At 41.2% G+C, this 25442-nt stretch overlaps 1 protein-coding gene across 4 annotated transcripts in view; it reads right to left on the bottom strand.

The window, feature by feature from the left end:
- LOC105464838 (cysteine rich transmembrane BMP regulator 1) overlaps positions 1 to 25442 on the bottom strand; it is a 196452-nt gene that overhangs the window by 77119 nt on the left and 93891 nt on the right. For all 4 annotated transcript variants that reach the window (XM_011712923.3, XM_011712925.3, XM_011712926.3 and 1 more), the window contains one exon: positions 8290 to 8411. In XM_011712923.3, the coding sequence (XP_011711225.1) occupies positions 8290 to 8411 (122 nt within the window). The remainder of the gene's footprint in view (positions 1 to 8289; positions 8412 to 25442) is intronic.

Raw genomic sequence — 25442 nt, 5'->3', positions numbered from 1 at the left:
TAGCTAACTAATCTGAGTTGGGATTGAAAGGAACTGGGCAGCTAGACTATAAGTTCCAAAAAGCATAGAAAACGGAGTACTTTTATACATTAAATTTGCAGGCTGTGGAGCAAGGCAAAATACCGTACTCTAACAAAATGACCATCCATGGAAACTAAAAAAAATTAATAAACCAATCAATATTAATTATTTGGTTGAGTTGATCAACCACAGCTACCATCTGGGTGAAGTCACAAACCCTGGTACAGATCTGAGGAAGTGTGAAGGACAGGTTCTCGTTATAAATAAAGCTGCTTCAGGTGGACTTGTTTTTATGGTAGGGTGTGCAAAAGCTTAAACAGGAGGGGATGGGACTGACAAGACAACTGTGGCACTTAGGCTTCACTAGCAAAAGCAAAAGGATCAAGGGAGTGGAGTGGAACTGAGAAAGATGGAGAATCCTAAAAACACAGCCTGGAAACACAACCAATCTTTAAGGGTGAAAAAAGTCACACAACACAGTGAAATCTGTTTGATGTTCAGAGAGATTTATAGAGGCTCTTCATAAAAGTATATGACAAAAAGGCTACCCGTGGTTTTTGAGGAGCAACGGCCAATTACTTCTTCACCTATCAGAGGTAGATGTGAATCTCAGAACAGTATGGAGATTGCCACAACCTCCACAAAAGGATGATTTAAGTAGACGTGGAAGAGAAAAGGGTTATGAAGAAATAATTTACTGTGTAATTTGTACTTCTCAATATGAAACACAGAAGTGCCTTCTTAGTGATTTTTGTATGTGTTTCGTGTCTGAAAAATTAAACTTTATGTTTCTAAGTTCTGGAATCTTCCCTTTCTTCTTGAATATATTTCAGAACTCCTAAAAGAGAATTTTGCAATACAGACTATTAGTATATGCTACTACCTACCAAACTACACTGATTGGTGGATGGTGATAGACATACCTCAAAGATATTGTGGGTTCAGTTCCAGACCAGCTCAAGCAAGTCACATGAACTTTTTGGTTTCCCAATGCATTTAAAAGTTATGTTAACACTATACTGTAGTCCAAGCTTGCCTAACCTGCAGCCTGCGGGCCACGTGAGGCCCAGGATGGCTTTGAATACAGTCCAACACAAATTTGTAAACTTTCTTAAAATATTGTAAGATGTATGTGTGTGTGTGTGTTTTAAGCTAATTAGCTATCATTAGTGTTAGTGTATTTAAATGTGGCCCAAGACAATCCTTCTTCTTCCAATGTGGCCCAGGGAAGGTGAAAGATTGGACACTCCTGCTATAGTCTATTAAGTATACAATAGCATTGTGTCTAAAAAGCAATGTACATTCCTTAATTTAAAATACTTTATCGCTAAAAACTGCTAACGATCATCTGAGCCTTCAGGAAATAGTAATCTTTCTGTTGGTGGAAGGTATTGCCTTGATGCTGATGGCTGCTGACTGATCAGGATGGTGGTTGCTGAAGGTTGGGGTGGCTGTGGCAATTTCTTTAAATAACACAACATGAAGTTTGCCACACTGACTAACTCTTCCTTTCATGAAAGATTTCTTTGCAGCATGTGATGCTGTTTGATAGCATTTCACTTACAGTAGAACTTGTTTCAAAACTGGAGTCAATCCTCTAAAACCGTGCCGTTGCTTTATCAACTGAATTTATGTAGTAGTCTAAAGCCCTGGTTGTCATTTCATCTGGTGAAGTTGTTGTCACAGCATCCTCACCAGGAGTAGATTCTATCTCAAGAAACTACTTTCTTTGCTCATCCATAAGAAGTAGCTCCTCATCCTTTCAAGTTTTATCATGAGATTGCAGCAATTCAGTCACATTCTGCATGTTCCATATTTAATTCTAGTTCACTTGCTCCTTCTACCACATCTGCAGTTACTTCCTCCACTGAGGTCTTCAGCTCCTCAAAGTCATTCATGAGGGTTGGAATCAACTTCTTCCAAACTCCATGTTAATATTGTGACACCTTCCCCTGAATCACCTGTGGTCTTAATGGCATCTAGAATGGTGAGTGAATCCTCTGCAGAAGGTTTTCAATTGATTTAGTTCTGATCCGTCAGAGGAATGACCATCTACAGTAGCTACAGCCTTACGAAATGCTTTTCTTAAATAACAAGACTTGAAAGTTGAAATGACTCCTTGGTCCATGGGCTGCAGAATGGATGTTGTGTTAGTAGGCATGAAAACAACACTAATCTTGTACACCTCCATCAGAGCTTGGGAGACCAGGTGCATTGTCAATGAGCGGTAATATTTTGGAAGAAACATCTTTTTCTGAGTAGTAGGTCTCAATAGTTGGCTTAAAATAATCAATAAACCATGCTGTCATCCAGGCTTTGTTGTTCCATTTATAAAGCACAGGCAGAGTAGATTAAGCATAATTCTTAAGAGCCTAGGGTTTTTGGAATGGCAAATGAGCACTGGCTTAAACTTAAAGTCATCAGCTGCATTAGCCCCTAATAAGAATCAGTCTATTCTTTGAATCCAGGCATTGACTTCTCTCTTGTTATGAAAGTCCCAGATGGCATCTTCTTTCCATACAAGGCTGCTTTGTCTACACTGAGTATCTGTTTAGTGTAGCCACCTTCATCACTTATCATAGCTAAATCTTCTAGATAACTCTCTGCAGCTTCGACATGCAGCTTGTCCCATCCCTTCACCAAAACAAATTAAAACCAAAGTGAAAAGAGCAGTAATATTTATGGACGATGTTCTCTCCATCTATTCATCCAAGCTACTATTTTTAAAACTCAGGAGTTCTTGAGTTCTGTGTATTTTTAAATCCTTAGGTTTTCCTTTTATTATACTGATGATATGCTCTTAAAGTTGTGAATGTGGACTCGCTTTAATAAAGTCTTGCTAACTATACTCTCATAATTAATGGCTCGGTATTAAATATTGTAAGACTAAAAATATTTTTGCTAGTTTCAATTGGCTTATTCCACAGGGAGAAAGGGGAAGTGTGTGTGTGCTGGAGGACACCAAGCATATCCTATTTCAGGAAAAGGGAAAGAGAACAACTCTTATAAAGGATTACAACAATTTGTATCACTCTTCAACAAAATTAGCTTAACAAGCCCCCAGGAACACGAGGGGTGCTCAATAAACACATACTGAGTGGAGTATTTCTCTCAAAGTGCCAGAATATCTCCGTTGTTGTATCAGTAGAAGACATTATGTCCTTAGAAACATTACGAGCATAATTGCTATATAGACAGTGCGTTCTTAATCGATGTTTTCTGTAATAGTGTGTGTTTTTTAAAAATTAACAGGCTGCAGGTCTGAATTTTCTGGGCCAAAATTTTACATGAGGAGCAAGCTAACATTGGGTACGGCTCCCCTTTAAATGGTGATTTCACACGTTATATCTTAGAGAAAATTCTGTCAGGGCCAACACACGATTACTTCTAGTTTTTATTAACCTTTCGCATATGTCTGAATAAAACAGGAACTAATTACTGGGTGGGCAGCATGACCTTCACCCAGGCTCCTCATTGTTAGCGCCGCATTTTAATACTGCTGTGAGAAGCAGAGTGCTGCAGGGACAGTGCTCCAAAATAGAACTATTTCAAATGGCACAAAACAGGCTAAAAACACAGGCTAAGTTGTATTCAGATATACTTTCTCTGAACTTACTTCATAACCCCCTGAAATTGCTTTTGGCTACTTGTGCCACATACAAGTAATGCTCCCATCCCCACTCCATCCACCCACCACTCTTGGCACCACCGGGAAGAGGGTACTCTTCCTCTTTTGTACTGATGACTTGTTTAGAGCTGTGAATGGGGGCTAGCCTCAATATATACGGCCCTGCTAACTATGCTCTCAGAACTAATGGTTCAGTATTAAATACCATAAAGGCTAAAAATATTTCTGGTAGTTTCAACTGGCTTATACTCAGTAACAATACTACAGACTAATTCATTTACTCACTTGGGGAACATTTTATAAGCAGGTCACACAGACAAGAGTCAGCTTTTGTCTACGACATTCCAACCAAGATATTCCATTTTATCTAGATGTTTGTGTACGTACGTTGGACAAATGTTCATATCTAAGAAACCAAATAATCGCTTGCACATTCTACACCTAGGATTTCAAACCCAAAAGCCTCCAGGAATGAGAGGTGGGCCACATGTAAGACAGTAGGGGGTACTGTGTTAAGTGGAGAACACACACCCATCTAACAGTAGAGGCCATTGTCCAGCTCCAGCTGACTGCTGATGGAACACTTGTTTGTGGGCCGGAGCAGACGTACAACAGGTTCTTGATGAAGGTGGAGGGCTGTTACAACACTGCTTTGGAGGTCATATTTTTAGGTGATGATTTTGATGACTTCTAAGTTCACATAAAAGGAACATAATCACACCACCTGTTCCTTTGGTTTCTAAATAACAGGGATCTTGTTCAGCCAATGCCTCGTAAGTTCTACTTTCGGTGCTTGTCAGAGAATGCAGTTACAAACTGTCATGAACTGGTTTGCAACTCTCCCATCCCTCCACCACAACAAAATAAAATCAAACTCCAAAAAAAAAAAAAAAAAAGTAGTATTTATGGAGGATGCTCTCTCTCCATCTACTCATCAGGCTAGTGTTCTCAAAACTCATGAGTTTTCAAGTTCTGTGTATTTTAAAATTGTACGTTTTCATTTTAAAGTTTATCTTAAAAAGAAAAAAAAACCACATAAGCATATGGATCATATGGATGGCAGCATAGGAAGTGAGTACGGCAGTGCATAACCCATTTCTGCACGTGGGGTCAGTCATGTTAACATTTCACCCGCAATCTCCTGAACTGGGGTCTATGGATCTACCTCACCATGTTGGGCAGTTCGCAAAATTGAGAAAAAATGTTCCAAGCACCTAGAGTCTAGCTGTGTCAATCTGACCTTTCAGAACTGAGCTGCATTTTAATATTTTGCCTTTGCTTTTTATTGAGAACAACCCCAGGAAACCCATTTCTGCATTTGTGGTGTTAATGCAATCAAGCACATGATCAACTTCATCATTCAATGGGATGAAATCCTTTCCTTTCCATATGAAAAATCTCAGAGAGATGGTTGTCCCGTCCAGCAGGCATTTTTCTCTCTGAAAATAAGAACTGCGTATTTGACCCTATCTCCTTTTTCACTTTGATGGCCAGAAAACTGGGGGCCTAATTTAACGTTTAACTCCCACAACTGCACAGGCACTAATGGACTACATACCTGTGGGTACTTTCTGTTTGATTTTTCACTTCCAACTTTTACTTACAATTCTATGGCTGTGATTCTCCTTTCTCATAAATATTTTACCACTATGTTATGGAATCTGTTCTCACTGTAAAGTTTCCTCACATCTTCTGTGGATAAGCAAGTGTTTTTATACATATAAAATAGACCTCTGCTTTTCTAAGTGATGATAACGAATCTTTGATATGTAATATCTATCTTGTAATGGTGACCTTACAACAACAGATTTTTCCAGGACATTAGGTGATAAGTATGTTTATATTTACATACAGAAACACATTCATATATCAATATATATGTGTCTGTATGAGTATGAAGGTATATGTCAAAAGAAGTAAAATATAGACTTTGAGACACAATGTTCTTAACAATATTTTGTAGGATTATGAATCTTCACAGTATTAGTTCCTAGTCTCCTCTACAGGTGAATGACTGATATAATAGAGTCAGTTGTGCATGATTACGAAGAAAGTAAAAATCACTCAACAAGTTTATGGTGGCAAGAAAGAAGCATCCACCAGAGATGTAGTGACTGTGTTTTGTCCACTCAACATCTTCTCATGACAGATAGCAACTCCTATTCCAGAAGTCAGAGCTCTATAGTAAGTGGCAATAAATTAGGACAGGCCCTGCAGATTGATCCCAAGGCTGCTAAAGTGGAGGTGCGGCTATTAGTAGTTTGAGACACATCAGACTGCAGCAAGACATAGTCAATGTTCTGATAAGAGAGGCATGACCCATGGGTATCCAGAACCAAGAAGCAAAGAGAGAAGAAGGGCACTCTGGTTCCTCACCCACAGGAAACACCAGCAAATCTTTCCACTAGAGATAGTTTCAGGGGACAAATGACTTAAGATTAAAGTGTAGGGCAATAAGAGATAGAGGATTCCTACAAAGTAACCCATTTATGGACTGACACTTAACAGACACCTCTAGAGGGAACTAAGATGATACGAATGAGATCATTGACTGGCTCATGCAACAAAATCTGGGTGTCTTCTGTGAGGCAGATAATAGGGTAACATCCACAGACACAAGGATGAATGTGACAGACTCCTGTCCTCCAGCAGTTCACATTCTGGAGCGAGAGACAGGCATGAGCATAAGTATTTTCCAAGTGATGAGCACTGGATGAAGCGCATCTGAGACGCTGGGAACCTAGGCAAGCAGTGACTATTTCTGTCTCCAGTGGTACAACTATTCACAAAATCTCACCTATCATAAATTAAACGGTAGCACCTCCAGAAAAAAGGTCTGTTTGGCTATTTCCTTGTGTTTAATGGATGTTATTACTGGTTAAATAATGACTGGAGTGGGGAGAGGCACCGAGAGGTGATTTAAGTGTACAGAACTTTTTCTGTTCCCCCTTCCTGTATGCTTGTATTTATAAGGCCTGTAAGTTAGGAAGCTCAACCTTACCATCTCTATCCCCCACCCCCAATGTCCAGGACTGTGCCTCTGGATGTGAATAGAAAGTGTGCACATAGAATACTAAAGATTATTGGCTGGGCACAGTGGCTCACGCCTGTAATCCCAGCACTCCGGGAGGCTGAGGCAGGTGGATCACAAGGTCAGGAGATCGAGACCATCCAGGTTAACACAGTGAAATCCCGTCTCTACTAAAAATACAAAAAAATAAGCTGGGCGTGGTGGTGGGCGCCTGTAGTCCCAGCTACTCAGGAGGCTGAGTCAGGAGAATGGCGTGAAGCTGGGAGGCAGAGCTTGCAGTGAGCTGAGATCGTGCCACTGCACTCTGGCCTGGGTGACAGAGTAAGATTCCGTCTCAAAAAAAAAAAAAAAAAAAAAAAAAAAAAAAAGAATACTAAAGATTATTTGCATCTGAGGCAAAATTCCAAGTAGATCACCTGTATTATTTAATTTAACTGTTACTCAGTCCATTTTACAGCTGTGGAAACTGAGGCCCAGGGAAACCAAGAAGCTTCCTTAAAGTTAACCCAGCTAGTGAGTGCAGGACCCAATTTTCAAACTGTGGTTATTTAGTTCTAGTCTGTGTTCTTTCTTAACCATAAAGCCATACTGCAAGTGTTTATTCAAAGCAAAAATAAACAATAAAAAACAACATGTGGCCATGGACCTAAAAATCACAGGATGCAACCAAATAGGACTCAACTGCAATATAACCTTTCTTGCCTTGGAAGGAGGGCAGGAAACCTGATGATATCTGAATTCCTACAGGAAGTATTTGATATGAATATTTCTATGTGTAATTTTGTTGTATTTGTCCAAATCCATCTCCATCTTCCTGTGTGTACAAGTATTGACTAAATAATGCTCCGAATGGTTACTGACATGTAACTTGAGTTTCATTATTTTTTGTTAATGAATATTCTGGTAGAGAAGCATGTTGTAGGTTCCCCTTCCTTCTATCACCTAAACTCAATAAACATCAAGCCACCAAACACCAAATCCTCCCATATAAAGTCAAAGGGAGAGGCAGATTCTGTCAGAAGGAATCTCGTGACCCAAGAATCCTTTTTCAGGGCCACATGGGTCAAGTCTAAAGCAGGCCACTACCAGTGACCACCCACTGATTAAAGATGTCCCCTCCACTGCCTCTCAGCCTTTTGGCTAAGATCAGGTGCAAAGATGTTCTAAGTAGGAAAATGCTAAACAAGATGAGCAATGTTTTTCCTGTTCCCAAGTGTGCCAGGCCCAATGTAGTTTTACCCAGGTCACCTCCCGACAGCCATGGGACCAGTTACTGAGTGACAGCAGGAAAACTATCACAGGCTCCAGGATCCTTTTCCTGAAATTCCTAAGTTTTAGAAATTCTGTAACACAGCTGAGTATGAGAGCTACATGCAATCTGCTATTGCATCTCCAGAATCCTCTTTCTGATGGGTGGAATGATAGCTCCTAACCTAACTTTCTTTACTGCACTGTGGATTTTAAGCAAACCTTTTTGAGTGTCCTTCAGCAAGTCCCTGAAGGTTAATAACCCTGCTTTGTAAAAGGCAGAAGCAGCTACGTTGAACCCTCCCTCCTCCTCCTCCTGCACAAATGTACACTCTCTGAGAACAAGAGAAACCCCACGTACCATTAACACATTCAAAGACATCACAGCACTTTCCAGGTGTCCCATCGCCACGAGAGACTATGCGGGGAGTGGATCCCACCTCACACACGGGGAAACCACATAAGCCAGAGAGACACTCGCATCTGAAACCAAAGAAAAGGGAAGGAAAACCCCATGAATAAACAACAACACAGAAGTCGGGAGACCACAAACAAAGTGGCAGTGGCTGTGGTCTATATGACCAGTACCTGGTCTATATGACACTGCCTTCTTTATCTGGTGTCACTGGGAAATGGGAAGGCAGGAGGGGTTCTGACATAATTTGCTTTCAAATAACTAAGACTTGTCTCCTATATATACACCCCAATTTTTAACTTTAACCATTCTGACAGAAGTATTTCTAAAACGCATTACCTCATTTCTTACTTAACCAGACTGGTATGGAGCGTAACAAACATTTTCTGGCTGACTCAGGGACATCTTCATATGTATCTGGTATGCTCTTCTGTGAATCGATGCTTGCACAGGCTAATACAGAGTGAGTGTTCCCATGCTAAATGGCCCCATGGTGCTCCTTCGCTGCAATTGATGTTTAGGTGTTTTTCATAGATTTTCTGACTCCTGGTTCAATGATTAAGTTATTAGCTTTTTAGTGTTTTCTTGTCAGTGTGATGTCTCAAGTCCACTCTCATCTTGAGCCATATTTAATTTACGATTGTACACAATAAAAGAAATGGACTGAAGACTGAGGAGCTCTTTATAAAGAGAGGGCCTAAGTTGTAGTAAGTGAACTTTATGACAGCTATCTTGGGAGCTGAAAGTCTTAATTTTTGGATCTTAAGCTACCACCTGAGCATTGATCTCTGCACGCATGAATGGGGTGTTCCATGAGCTGCAAGCTGGCTGTGCTGGCTCTCACCCCTAACTTCAATGCTGCTGCAAAAATTGCTAAACACAGAAGCGTGGGCAGGTGAAATAAGAGGAGACAAAATGTTGCATCCGCAACAATGCAAGAGAGGCAGGATATAAGAAACTCCGGGCAGCTGAGTGTCAGCATGTGAATGTAAGATGAGGAAAGAGCCGCTAGATTTCTGCCCTGGGACTCCCCTGGGGAGAGACGTATGGGTCAGAGGGTGGAGAGGATGATGGCGGGAGTTCCCAGGTTGACAGGAGTAAAAGGAAGGCATCCTAAAAAAAGACATCCTGGCAGGAAGTATGTGGGTATTTATGTACGGTAGAGGTCAAGATCAGGGGAGGTAACATTCCCAGCAGGGAAAACTATCAACACATTCATTAACTGTGCTTTTGTACCCCCTTCTTATTTAAGTAATTGGTTTGTTCACCTATTGTTCTTTGGATCTTTAATAAATTAATATATGCTTATAGTCCACAAGTACCTCAATAATCAGGCCCAGAGATTTAATTACATTTATAATTAACCATGGAACTAGAAAAGAAATGACTTCAGGTTAAGATTTGCACCAAAGACTATTAAAGCCACTGGGAAGGTGGCTTTAAACACCCCACTATCACCCCAAAGCAGGCTCTCTGAGGATTCTTCCATGTGGGGTGACAGTTCTATTGGATTCCCGGGAGAAGAGGGTGTTAGGTCATTCAGGTTTTGCTGCAATGGTATTTCTACCAATGGTTTCAAGTAAAGGTTTGCCTGTTTTGTGTGAGCAGAGCTTGGAGCTCTCAACTCACAGTCTATATTCCTGCAGGACAATCACTTTCTAGTGCTGAGTAAATGTGAGCTGGGCTTTTAGTGCCTGATAAGGTCATCCCATACTTTGTCATGCTTATATGCCTAGCCATTGCAATGGTAAGCACATAATCGTACTGCTGTGATATAACAGTAACATTATACTGTTTACATTTATTGTACTTGGCACTCTGTACAACTTAAAACTCTCTGGAGTTTATAGATGAATGGAACTAGAGTACTGACAGGCCACACACTGATCCCAATGCATAGATGTGATTACAATGAAAGCAACCTTCAAGAATAGCTGGTTAACTTTCTCTTACATATCTTCTATGATTCCACATTCTTGCCTACAGATGTGCTCCAGGGAATCATTCTGATCTAAACAGAGAGTGTACCGTCAACCAAAAAATACCCGTTCAGATGTTGTCCTTCAACACTGGAACAACCTTTACTGACTGTGCGTGCGCACTTACGTGCTGGGTTCTCTGCTAGGCTGTTAGGAGTCACACCACACTGAACACTCATGACTAAGTCTGCCATTAAGTCTTTTTTTTCTGTTTATGTTTGACCTATTTTCCCAACATTTGTTTAAAAAATTTACAATTTTAGAAATATATTTAGGGAGTATAAGTGCAAGTTTCTTACAGCCATATATTGCATAGAGGTGAAGTGTGAGTTTTGAGTGTACCTGTCACCCAAAGAGTAAACATTATATGCACTGCGACTTCCTAACATTTAAATACTCCTATTATTTTTCTAGAGTCCCTTACAAGTTGTCTCCAGCAGGCTGTAGAAGAGCGGAAGCTGCACCCAACTACCTATTAACCCACCTAGGAAAGGAAAATGTTTTATGCTGAATCTTTACATCTAAACTGACTGCATAATAAAGATCCTGGTTTTGTTAGCTGGTGTGACACCAGCTCCTGTCTCCTTGTCTCCTTCCCTGCAAAGCCTTCTGATCTACCTGTTGCCATCTTTTGACTTTTCACAGCTTCCCCTGAACCTGAAATTAGTATCTTAATCAAGAACGAGCTTATGAAAGAACAACAAAAGGTAAAAATCTGGGCTGAGGTCAGATATCTATTGGGTAGCTATCTATTCGGTTAAAACCTTACTGAAACTGCCAGTTTTGCAGGTCGAAATGGTCAAACAGCATTTCCTTATGTTCAAGATAATACAACTCACATCAGTTATCTTTTAACAGGTATGTTTACATTCACTCAGGTAACAAAAGGGGACCCCGTTATGACCCATATTTGCCCAGGAAGTCTGTTACATCTATAAATGATATGAATCCCATGTAGTTTAAAAAAATTCTTCAGTAAGATTATTCTAGATGCTCTGGTTAACACACACTGCAGGAGGTATTCTTCCCTTTCACCGATGGGAACAGGAGTTACACAGCTTAGTCAAGTGACCTGATTTTAAATAGGGTTTCCTGTTCTCCGTGTTTTCCACTAGAAGAGACTAGATTTTCCTCTACTGAGTCATGAAGAGGAAATGCTAAACTACAGAAGAACTGACGCATGCAACCTGTACCGTCCTCACCACGTTCTTTCTCTTCATTTTAATACTTTTTGTCCTCCCTAATCTTTCCCCTACCCTTTATCCCCATCTCTGGAGAAGGAGCAAGCGAAGGAAAGGAGAACACAAAGGGGCAGAGGAAACAGACTACCATGAGAAACGCTGCAGTGAGCTGATTTCAACACTTACCCCTCATTTCTGAAGCCCTCTCCCCAATTTCCAGTTCTAGTCCAATCTCCCCCTGCCCAAGTCTCCGTCTCTCCCAAATCATGCCACATCCATCCTAAGGCTCAGTTCCCGAACTTCTGCAGTCAAAATTTATCTTCCATTACTCCTCATTTTATGTATCACTTTCTCAGCCTAGTATTCAACACTCTGAAGTCCATATACCCCTTTTCCAATTCTGTTTCCCAGTATTTCCCTTCATTTTCCAGTGCTACAGTTATGCTCTTTTCTCCAAGTCAGTCCCCACTTTGCTGTCTCTGCACTGCCTGCCCTAATGGCCCCTGCACATTCCTCATCCAGTCCTTACGCTCAGTTGTCTTTCTAGGCCAACCTTAGATAATAGCTTCCTCTCTGAACCCTCAAACACCACACTTTTCTTACAGCACCCTCTTTCTCTATTTTGTGGTAACGTGAGGACTCATTTTAACATAAGCTCTTTTAGTACCTACCACGCTTAGTCATATAAATGTTTCTTACGTGGAAGTGAACTGGAGATCAACAAGACAGAAATAACATTAACACAACAGAACAAAAACACAAAAGAAAGTGAGGAGAGCACTGAGACTTCTATACTGTGAACTCATAAAGGCCACCTCAGGCAGACCTATTTGCATGACACCTTGAGCAGAAGTGCTAAGGGTTTTAAAAAACGAAACAAAACAGCTTTATTGAGATATAATTCACCTACCATAACATTCACCCTTTTAAAGTACACAATTCAGTGGTTTTACATTCAGAGGGTTGTACAACCATCACCAGTACCTAATTTCAGAACATTTTCATCACCTCAAAAAGAAATCCTGTACTCACTGGCAGTCACTCCCTTTCCCCCAGTCCCCGGCCCTTAGCAATCACTAATTTATGTTCTGTCTCTACAGACTTGCCAATTCTGGGCAGTTCATATAAATGGAATCATACAGTATGTGGGCTAAGGGCTTTTTAACTTCAAAGAAGATGCAACCTGTATTTGCAAGTAACCAGAAAAATAAACTCTCAATGTAATCCTCAGAGTTAATATAATGATCAATCGAGGTACCACATTAATAAATTTTTGCATAATGTAATCACAGCTGCAGCCAGGTGGGACTTGGTTAAGCTGTTTTTTTTTTTTTTTTCTCAAGTAGGAAATGGATTCAAGCTCAGTGGGCACCTGAGTGCCTGAGTACAATGGAACTCAGAAATCATGGAAACCCCTAGAGGGCACTCACCCCCTTAGGAGGTTCTGCTGGCTGAATGGTGGTGAGTACACACTTAATGCTTTCCCTTCATGTCCTGTGCTTCCTGGACTTCACAGACAATCCCAGGCAGGCCAGAAGGTCAGAGTCCAAGCTCCTGGGCATAGCTTGCAAGGTGCTCCTAAATCTGCCTCTACCTGTTATTAGTTTCCACACTCTACTGGTTCCTGCACACACCCTACACTCCAGCAACAACAATGATCTGACGCCACTGAACCACCTGTCCCCACCCCTTATCACTCCAGCCACAGCTCACGTCCACCCAGCCTCAAATCTCTGCCTCTCCCTTGCCCCTGGTGAACTGCCCACAACCTTAAGACCACCCACTCTATAAGACCTTCTCTGGTCAAAAAACAAAGAGGATTAAATTTACCTCCTCTGACTTTCAACAGTACATAAGGGTACCTAACTCTTGAAGTGCACGGACCCATCATACTAAATCAAAATCAGACTGTTTCTCCTGTGAATTCCTCTAGTGCAGGGGGCATGTCTTACTTGTTTTATAAACAATAGTAAAAAAATGATAAAGGTACCCAACCGATAACCTGAAATAAACTTTTTCATGGATACAAGTCAGGGGTTAGAGCATGTATTGTTTTATATTTTTTATTTTTATACATTTTAGACTGCAAGCTTGTAGGTATGGTGCTTTTCAAAATTAGTATATGGAAGGAAGGACTATGGAATGTGTTTAAAATGCAGATTCCAGGGTACCCACTCAAACACTGTTTTTCTGCAAGTTTGGGGAGCGGCTCCAGAATGTGCCCATATGATAATCTGCTCTCCAGGAGATTCTGCTGATGGGAATCTGCAATCCACTTTCCAAGAACTTTGTGCCTAGATGTGCACAGCCTGGGTGGTCACAGTTTAATTTGTACTTTCCAGTGGAAAAAACAAAACAAAACCAAGTACAACTAGTTTTAGCATTATAATGAGAAGAATGATTACTAGTACTTGTTTTTGATCACTTACAAACACTCCTTCCTGCCTGCATACCATTGCTTAAAAGTGAGAGATACTACCTACGAGGGAAGAAAAGAACAGAAATATTACCAATTTATCCAGTACTGTCACCCAAAGAAGAAAAATGTGCGACTGCTAGCAAGCTACTTAAACTCTTGGGGACTGTTTTCTCATCCATAAAGTGAGATAGCTGGATCATAATAAACTTTTTTCTAAATATAAAATCCTTTGATTCTATCATTGCCATTCCCATTCCTGTCACTGCTGCAATCTGACCTCAGTTCATCCTCTTCTCACTCCCTGTCCTTTGGGAACATCAGTCACTTCGCATCCCTTACTCACCTGATCCTCCTCCTCTCCAAGCACCTCAACCTTCAGGCCCAGCTCAAGATAGGGTTTTTGCACTGGTGATGTTTTGGTTTTCGTGGGGCCATAATAATTATGTAGCTTTTCTTTTTTTCCCTACTAAAGAACTCTAAGCAAGGCTGGAAAAGAAACAACATGCTAGATGCTGTTGTCTCCCTACCACTAGGCATGTTTCAGACCCTACATAACTAAGTGGAAGGGTCAACAGTTTGTTTTACTACAATGACCACAGAAACCTTAAAGGAGGATAACCTATAGGAGATCCTGGAGGAGGCCATAGGGGTAGGAGTCCTGTTTGTTCCTCCCACAGCCCTTTCAGCAAAGAACAGGAGTGCCCCTCAACCTCCGCCCCGCCCCGTACCCCCAGAGGTATCCTCCTGGTGTAGGTGCTGATGTTATCCTAACACTCCCCCAGTAAGCTCCTTCTGCAGAGGAGGCAGCTCGGAAGCAGCAAGTCATCACACTCCTCACCCTCCCCAGCAGACCCTGATCTTCCTCCGCCCATATCCTAGAGGAAAACAAGTCAGTGAGGTATTCTGGAAAAGATTTCTTCCAATACTGGATGTACTACACACTGGAACTGAGTGCTTGAGGCCTTCAAAAGTGGAGGCATCATTGACTATAAATTAAAAACTACTATTTACAGGTGGGTGGGAGGTCTCCCTTTAGTCAGGAAACAAGGATAAATGAGGAATGAAAAGGGCAAAGCACTTGTGTTACTAGGATTCTACACAGTGTATTAATGATATAGCTTGTTGGGAATGGAAATTATAATGACACATAAAACACAGTACTATTCTATAAAAAGCAGCTTCAACTTTAATTAAATTCGATGTACCATCTTTCTTCTGATTAAATTTCTTACCTCTTTCCAAGAATATGTGTGTGTGTGTGTGTGTGTGTGTGTGTGTGTTTTAAAGGCTGCAAACAAAATATCCAAAAAGCAACAGGTTTCCTAACTGAGGGTCCAACTCTTATGGAAAACAGCACTCCTCTCTAAGAAAGTTCCTTAGGCTCACAGTTTTCCTCATGCTTCACCGTAAGAGATTTACTACTCTCTGTGTATGAATAACTAACTAACCCTCCTTCCCTCTTTCTCCCTGTCTCAAGTCTATTCCTGCGTGATTTCCTGGCATTTCCACTCCCCCAGCACTGACAAATGTGCTATAGCCACAGCAAGTGCAGCCCTGCTCTGGGGATCATACTCTCACCCCGCAGCAATCGCTCCCCTGTGTACAGTGAGCTGTCACCTGTCAACCAGAAACTGCACCTTCTTCACCACTTTCCCTTTGGAGACCACCAGAAAATCACTCTGCCTTTTGTGGTGGTGGTGGTGGTTGTTTTATGCTTTGTTTTTCTTTTGCGGGGAGGAATCAAAGGTCATGCTCCCATGTAGGGAAGGTAAAGACAATTAGGTTTGGGTTCAGTGTATACTGTTCGGGTGATGGGTGCCCCCAGATCTCACAAATCACCGCTAAATAACTCACTCATGTAACCAAATACCACCTGTTTCCCAAAAACCTATGGAAATAAAAAATTATAAAATAAATAAAAAATAAAATAAAATCTTCCTTTGCCTTCCTACTATTGGTAATAATAATAAATCAGTCATTAAGCTCTTCTCTTCCTAGCTGCCTCCTCAAGGCTGCCATGTGGCTCAGGAAGCTTATCTTAAGGTGCTAAGTTGAAAGAAAAGTGGTATAAGCAGCAGGAAAATAGAAGCTGTAAGTCTACGTGGTTCCTGCAAGAATTTACCAATTATCTTCTAGGACTCTGCCCCACAGAAAGTAGGTGTGGTGGGGAGAAAACAATGGCATCTTTCACAAATTACTACCTTGATGTGACTGGCTAAAAAAAAAAAATCGGGGTTAGTTTTGAAGAGACTCAAACTAATCGGGTGGCGGGGCGGGGACGACACAGCAGAAACACAGCTGAAAATAATCGCAGGGCCCGTGCCCTTGTTGAAATGTTAGAGCTGGGATCTGGCAGAAATCCTGGGCCACTCAGTCCAGCTCAACAATCCGATACCGCGTATCGAGAGCTGGCCAAGTCCCAGGAATGGAAGACTCCCTGCCTTCACTTCCGTAGGTCTAGGGGAAGACAATGGCATCTGCTTTCATGGCTGGCAGGATGGCTTTAGAGAGTAAGACGGGATGGGAGCGAGAGCTGCATGAAGGACTAGTTAGGAAAAGTAGGAAGGGAAACTGGCATATCACACTGTGGAAAGGAGAACTGGGCTGGGACGTGGAGAGTAAGTTTTAGTATAGGAACATAAGTTATTCCCACTTCAGAGCAGAATTGCCAACTGCCTCAGAAAATAGATGCTTTGAAACAATGAATCAGCTTGTTATGAACATGTAATGATTTTGTAGCTATTTACTGAGTGTGCACATGCAGCAGGCACTAAGCTGGACTGGGGCTGGGGATACACAGGGTTCTGGCCTTAAGTTTAGGGAATTTTAGTTTAGGGAAGCTTTGTATATATAACCACAAATGAGAACACAATGGGATGTTGACTATTCAATCTCCTCCCCAGAGCACACAAAGAATAAACACCAACGACGTCTGAACTAACCTTCTATTTGAAAATCTGACCAAAGCCTCCACTGCCTGGCTGCTAACACTCCTTCAGGCTGCCAGAGACATCTGGGGCCTGAGCTGGCGCTGAAACAGATGACTTTAAGCATGTGTCCACTTGGATTCCTTTGGGCAGTCAATTCCCAGCCTCTCATCCTTGTCATCAGTGCAAAGTGAAAGACTGTATTGTCTCTCATCCTCCAAGGAACACACATCCCCAGAGAGCACTGCTCTGGGACTCTTTCTTCTCTGCCAACCTCCCTTCCAACTGACTCCCCTGCTTCCTCCAAACTTTCCTCTGCAAACAAACCCCCTCTTCCTCTGAACATACCACACAATACACTACTCAAATTTGTTTCTAACATTTACCTGGCTCTCCCCTAAAGCTTCTATTTCCTTATAGCCTTCTCCAGTGAGACTGAGAATCCCCACCTCCTACTCACTTGTTCACCTGGGATGGAAGGGAGGTCAAAGTTCTCTAACTTGACCACTTGCTACTTCCACGTGGTTGCTTTCCTCTCTCATGCTTCCCTTCCTGTGACTCTGTCTCCTATCCAACGCTTTAGGGGGCAGAGGTTTGGGGAATGCACTTTGACAACAAACCAGTCTTAGGTTCAAGTTCTGGCCACTTAGGAACTATGTGACCTTGGGTAAGTTGAGCAATCTCTCTAAGCCTCAATTGTAGCCTACATACAGTGGGGATGATTAAAGCACCCACATGTCATATGACTGCTATGTGGATTAAATGAACTGATGAAAAGCATCCAGGATAGTGCCTGGAACACAGAAGCACACAACACCTGTTAGCTGTTTTATATGATTATAATTTGAGAGGCTTGAGAGTCTATGTGGACAAAGTATTTTCAACACTCTGGCCTCACTTGATCTTTTGGAATCCAGTGACCCTTGCTGCCCCCTCTACTTCGGTGACTCAGTCCTGCGGCCACAGTTCTCTGAACTCTCTGAAGTCAGGCATCCTATCTGCTGATCACAATGGTGCATCCTTCCAGTTCTCCCTGGCCCTTGCTCTACCACACTGACACTTCAAAGTCACTGAGGCGTCTACTCCCCAGATCATTTCCTTTTTTCTGCAGCCTGAACCTCCTCCTGACTGCACCTCTTTAACAATGGAGCCCAAAACCCACGGTGTTTCACTTGAACCACCATCTTCCTCACGCCTTTACCTTTCCTGCCTCTTTATCCTCCTTCTGTATCTGTCTCCTCCAAACCCAATGTATTTAATCCCAGAGACCGCAAACCTGAATGTCTGCAGGAGTCAGGCAGGAATCCTAGAAGAGTAGAGGGGGGCTGTAGACACCTCAAGAAGGTCTGTGACCTCTAACAGGGCATCACTACTCATTCCATGCTTAAGGGTAAACTCAGTGAGGGCATACCTTCCATGTACTCAAGAGAAGTCAGATTTTTATGTGAAGTATGCCAGTTTTTAAATATCAGTGACTAATTTAAAAATAGAAAAAAAGGGGCACATTAAAGAAAACATGTCTTGGGGTAAAATTCAGCCCCAAGAACTACCAATTGCAAACTGTGATTCAACCCTTTGACTTCCTCTGTGCTGATACTGAAGCTGTTGAGAGCAGCTAGAGAAAAGTCAGAGCTACTCTGCATCTTCTACACTGAAGTCCCCCATCACGCCTCACAGACCCCGGTTCATTCCCGATGATCACTTCTTCCATGATGCCTTCTCTGACTAGAGGCAAAAGATAAACAGCTGGTGCTGTGTGTGTGTGTGGTGGTGGTGGTGGTGGTGAGCGGTGTGAGCGGCAGTTTGTGAAATGACCATCAAATGTGGGGGAGTGGGCACAGAGGGAAGGCATTCCAGGTAAAGGAAAGAACACACTAAATTTATAAAAGCAAGAAAGAGTACGGTGTGTTTAGTTTAAACTAATAGGTGAGCCCACCAGAAGTATATTATGTACTGAGAGGAGGACTGGGGTTATTATGGGGGTACTGGCAGGAGTCATGGCCAGAGAGGGAGGTCAGGGCTGAGTAATAAGGGGCCTTGCATACCATACTAAGAAGCATCTTTACTTGTAAGCAACAGGAAAGTACATCTTAAACAAGTAATGTAGTCTTGCAATGGAGTCTTGCAACGGAGTGGTTATCTCGAGAAAACCCAATATTGTCATGAATTCCCTTTTTCTTGAATCATAAAGGTAGGTGGGATTAGTGTTAATGTTTTAAGCTGCAAGACACATTACAAGTCAAAAAATCAACAACAACTGCCTAGAACACCCTTCTCTCTTTCTCCATCTGGTGAACTCTGACTCATTCTTAAAGACTCAGTTCAAAAGTCAAATCTGACCATTCTCCAAATAGGAATTAGCATGTCTTTGCTCTGCGAACTTTGTGTTTTTTGCACACTTCTACTTCCAAAGCATACAACGCTTTAAACTACAATGACTTATACATACTTGCCTTCCTTTAGAATACATGCTCTTAGATATCAGAGACTATATTTTATTCCTGCTGAGCAGCCCAATGCCTGGCACTCAAACGCTCAAAATATTTGCTCCCTGAACAATCCAAGAACAGTATGGGGTTTTGATGCTAGGACTTCTGCTGCAGACTAAATGTCTATATAATTTAGTTAAAAGCATTCATTATTTACCCATGCTGGGTACTGATGAGAATGAAATATATAGGGTGGGTCCTTGCCCTCAAAGAATCCACAATCTAAAGTCTTAGGAATTATCGTTAAAACTCTTCATGATCTAGCTATGGAAATCAAAGTCCCTGATCACATTATCATAAGAGCCATGACATGTAACTTCCTTTCTTTTCAATCAAAAGCAAAGTCAGGAAAGAATAATTTACAAAGCACTTGTCTATATAATACACTCACAACAGACTGACCAAGGCCAAGAGAAACCAGCTATCTCTACCTCCTGGGTTCTAATTAGCAATTAAATGTCTACCCAATATAACTCTGAATTCTCTGCAAACTGTGGCAACTACAATGATGAGGAAGCCAATAATCCATATCCAATGTAAAGGTGTAAATGAAGAGTAAAATATATTCCGTGATTTGGGTTGCTTTTGGTATTTTCATCAGAGGTAGGGCTTTAACATTTTAGACTTGCTTATCAGCTATGTAAGTAATTTCACAAAGCATTTTTGCAGAGCTGTTCTGTTTGCATGTGCCATGATGATGACATAGCAAATGAGGGTAGGGACAGACCTCTGAGTTTCAATATTATCATGCTGTGGATTCTGCTTTCAACTTTACTGAAAGGCTTATGGAATTCAGTTAAGTTACTTTCTCTCAGTCCGACTCAGAGGGCCACATATACAGTGTCTGGTGATATCCATGACCACTCAGATTAAACTGGAAGCCACTGAGAGCCTTGCTTGTTTTTGGGACTAAGACAAATATAAAATAAGGCTAGACACTAGGTCAAATTCACGGTGAGATACAAAAAGCATACGGCCCTAGTAGAGGAAACATAGCACTCATGCATCTGAAGTGAATTACTGACAAATCAAACACTCTACTAGGGAGATAGTTCATCCCCAATGGGCAAGGGCTTTACTTCTAGGAAAGCATATTTTCTTCAATCTGGGGATAGGTCCAATAATAACATGGAATTCCTACAATTATTTTGTTTTAAAAACACCAGAGTTTAATATAGACTCTGACTTTTTTAGTCATGAGTTGACTCGCTCTTTTGGGCCAAAAATTACCGTGACAGAGGGCAACAGAATAGATGTTCTTTTCTTAGTTGAGAAAGATGAGCTTCAAACACACTTCCAAATTTTTTTCTGCATGTGTTTAAAAACAGAGAGAATGCTACCACAATAGCATGTCAAGAGTCACGAATGTTTTAAATCTGTGCTATGCTAATGCATATTTTCCTTATTATATAACTTATATTTATTTACTCCCAAAAAGCAGCTGGAGAAATTATTCAAATTAAAGGGAACAACAACAACAAAAATGAACTGAATTATGGAAATTTGTCTACTAACAGACCAATCTTAAAAGAAAAAAACAAAAAACCCAAAACTGTTAAGTGCCATCTTCTCTGAGACACTATCTTAGAACAGATGGACATGATAATCAATTACAAGACTCTTAATTTGATAAAGTCCTTTTGAAAATGCTATATGCAGGGATAGTTAAAACTGGTTAGCTTGAGTAGGCATAATACAAGCAACTTAATTGCCTAGCACAATGGTAAAAGCACATGAATCTACACTAAATATTATTTGGTGGCCTAAAAACCTAACAGTGTCTCCAAGAAGAAAAAAAGAAGTGCTTTCTGAGCTCTGAACATGACCCTGACAGTTCCAAGTCACCCTCAGGAAGTTTCTGGCTTTGACACGTTTGTCGGGTTGGGTTGATGTGCCCTGTGTTGACAGCCCCTGACCCTTGTGTGATGCTTCCACCTTCCAACACCCTCCTAAAGACTTCAAACCACAGAGTTATAGGCTGGAGCTCTGGAGATAAGAGTTGACAAACTCTGGAAGGCTCTACCATGGAAGGATAAGCACTTGAGCACACAGAGCACTAAAGGACTCTTGATGCTGCTGCTCGTTCCATTTCTCAGAAGGAGACAGTTGTTCCAGAGCAGAGGAATAAGAAAATCCCTCCTGTCCTACTGAGTTTTTAGGAGGGAAGGGAGGGATAAGAAAAAACTGTCATCTGTTGTTCCATGTGTATGTGCTTTTTGAGGTGCTTGATTTCTCAGTTTGGATTTAAAGCTGGCATATTATTGTATGGTTTTTCTTAAATTTGGTTTTCATTGTTTGGTAGAAAGACTGTCTATTAACTGATTCTTTCCTTGAAGGCAGATGACTGTGTGTGCATGTTGTATGTTTCCTTCTTATTACCTTCCAAAACTTGGGAGCCTTTTTGAAACTGGCATTGGTCATATCTGCAAGACGTTAAGATCCTTTAAGCACGTGCCACATTTCATTCACCACTATATCCCACACCAAGCCCAGTGTTCTGCCTTCCACGAGGTCCTCAATGAGTATTTAATTATTAAATTGTTTTAACCGATTGGAGCATTTAAAAATCTGTACCTTGTTTTCACTCACTGTAGCTGTGTGGTTAGATTAATTTTGATTTAACTCAAGTGCTTCTGAAGGGAAGGGATAACCTGCCAAAGATTCCATTTGGCTGGCCTCATCCGGTATGAGTCAATTTCAGGCTGTGAATTCTGGAACCCCAGAAAACTTTTTCTAAATATCTCTCTCTATTCACAAGAAGCAGTGTGCTAGCAATCTGCTAAGATTCTATTATCATAATGCAAGACAGCACCAACAAAACGAATTTCCTTGAGAGCACAATTTCAAATCGAAGCAGCTCAGTGCAAATATTTAGATGTTATAGTGAAAGCAAAGGACATTGATGACCTTCACTCTGGTCATGGGCTGTATATTTGACATATTTTTCAGACACAATGGGACTATCATCCTTCCTTTTATCTTATTTCCTTTCCTGGAGTTACAGAGTCTGGAACTGTGATGATAGGACAGGATATGAGTGGGAAACTGCCTTCTACGGTTAATGTTTTATGGAAGAGAAATAAAACTGAGGTTCAAACAGGGAAAAAAGTCACTTTGAGTAGATCTTTTTTCATTTTAAGAGACACAGAAAGAAATGGTTCAATCATAAAGTTAGGAAAAGAGAATCTAAAACTTGTGCAAGAATATAATTCTGTGTGTGTATGCACAATTAAGTGTAAAATACAGAAAAGAGCAATATGAATATGGAGAAGCTGAAGACAGAGAAGACACACACAGAGTCAGACCTCAGGGAAAGTGATGTGGCAACAGAAGGGGAGAAACAAGTGCAAATATGGGTCCAAGGGCCAGCAAGTAGCCATGCATGGGCTGATACAGTTTCACACAGGTGAGCCTGTGGGGGCACCAGGAACCATACACACATGGCCCTACCCAGCACATTTACCAAGGCAGGTTGACAGGCAGAGATATCGACATTCTATTAGAAAGCAGTCTAACAGTAAATCCTTCTCTTGTGGAGTCAGCCTTTGGCCAGATATTCTCTGCTTCTGCTATGTAGGGACTATCTATTTATAGATGTAAAGGAAAAAAAAGGGTAACTAGCAATAGTCAACTAACCACTGACCAAATAGGCAATCTGTTTTACTGAATTATTACTCAGCTTTCACAACCCAAGCAGTTCTGATTACCCTGGCTTAAATCATTACTCTAGTAGTTTATTTCATTTTGCGGTTTCTAACTTTTATTTTTTATTTTAAGAAAGTTAAAAAAAAACCATAATTCTTTTATAACTTCCTTTGGACTTTCTCCCTTTCTTATCCCTAGGCAAGACATATATCTCTCCCATTATTTTCTGAGCTGTGAAATTTCCTAAAAATTTTCTTTCCCTTTGTTTCCCAAGAGGCTCCTGTCGCTAGTGGCTTGGGTTCCTTCCCCTCTAAAGGTTTTTAGAAAGCGAAAGAATTTAGAGGTAGAAGTTATTTTTGAGACAATCAAATTGCTCCTCCCCTCCTTTCTCCGATTGGAAAACAGACCCAGGTAATGTGAAAGACTCACCCAAACTCATGCAGAAGTGGGCCTGGATTCTAGCTTTGAACACATGGTTCGTGCGCTTTCTGCACAGCAGCACCAGGTGATGTGCAGAGGACTATTCTTTAGCTACGGAATGGTTTACTCACAGGTATGCGTCTGCTTACAGACAATAACAAAGTGCATGACACAGAATGTTAGGGCTCCTGAGAAGCAGGGCTGGAGAGGGCCTGGTGGTGACTGAGCCCAGGGCCACAGGGGACAGTGCGGCTCGGTGGTATGTGCCACACAGACCAGCTCTGCTGATGCTCATCGGGTAGGACCCTCCCAGCTCCACGATGCTCCCTCTATGAAACAGAAGAGCGATACAGCCTGCCTCCTGTGTTGAGCTCTGTGATTCTGGCTTGTCAGTATTTCCAGTGAAACTGTACTTAGAATTTCACGTGTCCAACATATTCTACTACATTTTTTGGTGAAAACAGAAGTCACATATTAGTCAACATATTAGCTAACAGATAATCTAACATTTTTAATTACCTTGAAGCTAAGGAAAAAAAAAAAACAGTCAAAAATACTTCTGAAGATTGACTTAAAAATAAAATAGGATTTTTGGTCTAGTGTCTCAGAACGCAAGAGATACACATGCTCCAGATATAGGTTCTGGAAGAGAATCAGGCCCTTTGGTCAGAGAGAGGCAGGAGCCAGGAGGGAGCTTGGGAATCTGGCTTTCTGAAATGCACACAACCCAGAAGAAACTCTATTTTAAGTTTCTGAACATTATAAACAATGACTTAATTTATTTCTACCTTAAAATAGCTGGATTGGACTTTTCTCAATAACTTTTAAGAACGGCATATTTATAAAACAAATTGATAACAGAACCTTTAGAACAAAAAGTTTGGGACAAATTTCATAAAAATAAATTGAAAATAGGTGACTGTCAATAATATGGTAAGTTCATTCATCTTAATAAAAAGATATAAAGTTACTTATCAAAAGGTGTAGGGTATTTAAAAAACTCGTGACTTATAGTGAAAGTGAGAAAGGTGGAGGTATTACTGTCTAGAGTTTTTAACTAGTTAATGTCTACCCTGTAAGCCTCTATCTGAAACACTGGTGAAAAATTACGGAGGCAAAGTGAAGAGTCTGTAAAATTAGGTCCAAACATTGGAAAAAGCAAGGAGTGGGAAGTGCAGAGAAAACACTGTGGTCTTAGAACTCTCCATCTTCTTGAGAAATAGCCCAATTGGGCTGAGGTCTGGGCTGGTGGACACCAGGAGAACATGGACTCTCAGATGTATAGCCCAGGCTGGATCCATCCTCCAAATGCATCTGCCTCTGGTGAATCCATTCTTCTCAGAAAAGCTCAACCATTATAGAGGAGAACCTCTCTCTATTCAACATCTTTGCAAGTTTTGTTGTGTTTCAAAAATGGACCTGGTTTTATCAAGAGAGATTTTCTGGCATCCCAAAGCAGCATTCCCTTTTGTATGATGGGAGAAAACCCAGTTTAACCTAGGTGGTCACAGCACTCTTCAAGAAGCAGAAGGTTAAAAATAATAGTTGGCTAAATGGTACTTAAAGCTAAGGTGGTGGCTCAGAGGCTCTTAAACCATGTGTCTGCTCCTGGGTGGAAAGCCAAATGGCAAGTGAAGAAAGAAGCAGAAAAAGAGCTGCTGAGGGGACAGGGGATTAACTATAATGCTGCCTGAATTTCACCTGAACACCCAGAGCTCCAAGGCCAGAAGGGCGTGAATTTTTGGAAAAGGTTCACGTATCTGCAACACGCCACCAAATTCCTGCAATCAGAAAATGAAATCTAAAGGGCATCTATCTTGGTTAAATGTAGATTAGGGTGGATTACAAATGGCCACAAATTCTTTGTGGCTTATCTCATCAAGAAGTGGAACCTACTTGCCTACCCTTTGAATAAGGGCTTGTCCTGGGACTTCCTTTGACCAACAGAACATGGCAGAAGTATTGTGTAATTTCCAACTCTTGGTCTCCAAAGGCTTTGCAACTTCCTCTCCTGCTTCTTTTTTTTTTTTTTTTTTTGA

The sequence above is a fragment of the Macaca nemestrina genome, chromosome 13 (assembly GCF_043159975.1).
Source record: "Macaca nemestrina isolate mMacNem1 chromosome 13, mMacNem.hap1, whole genome shotgun sequence".
In the NCBI taxonomy this organism is placed as follows: Eukaryota; Metazoa; Chordata; class Mammalia; order Primates; family Cercopithecidae; genus Macaca; species Macaca nemestrina.
Note: the sequence above shows the minus strand (reverse complement) of the source record. Positions and strands in the feature narration are given on the sequence as shown.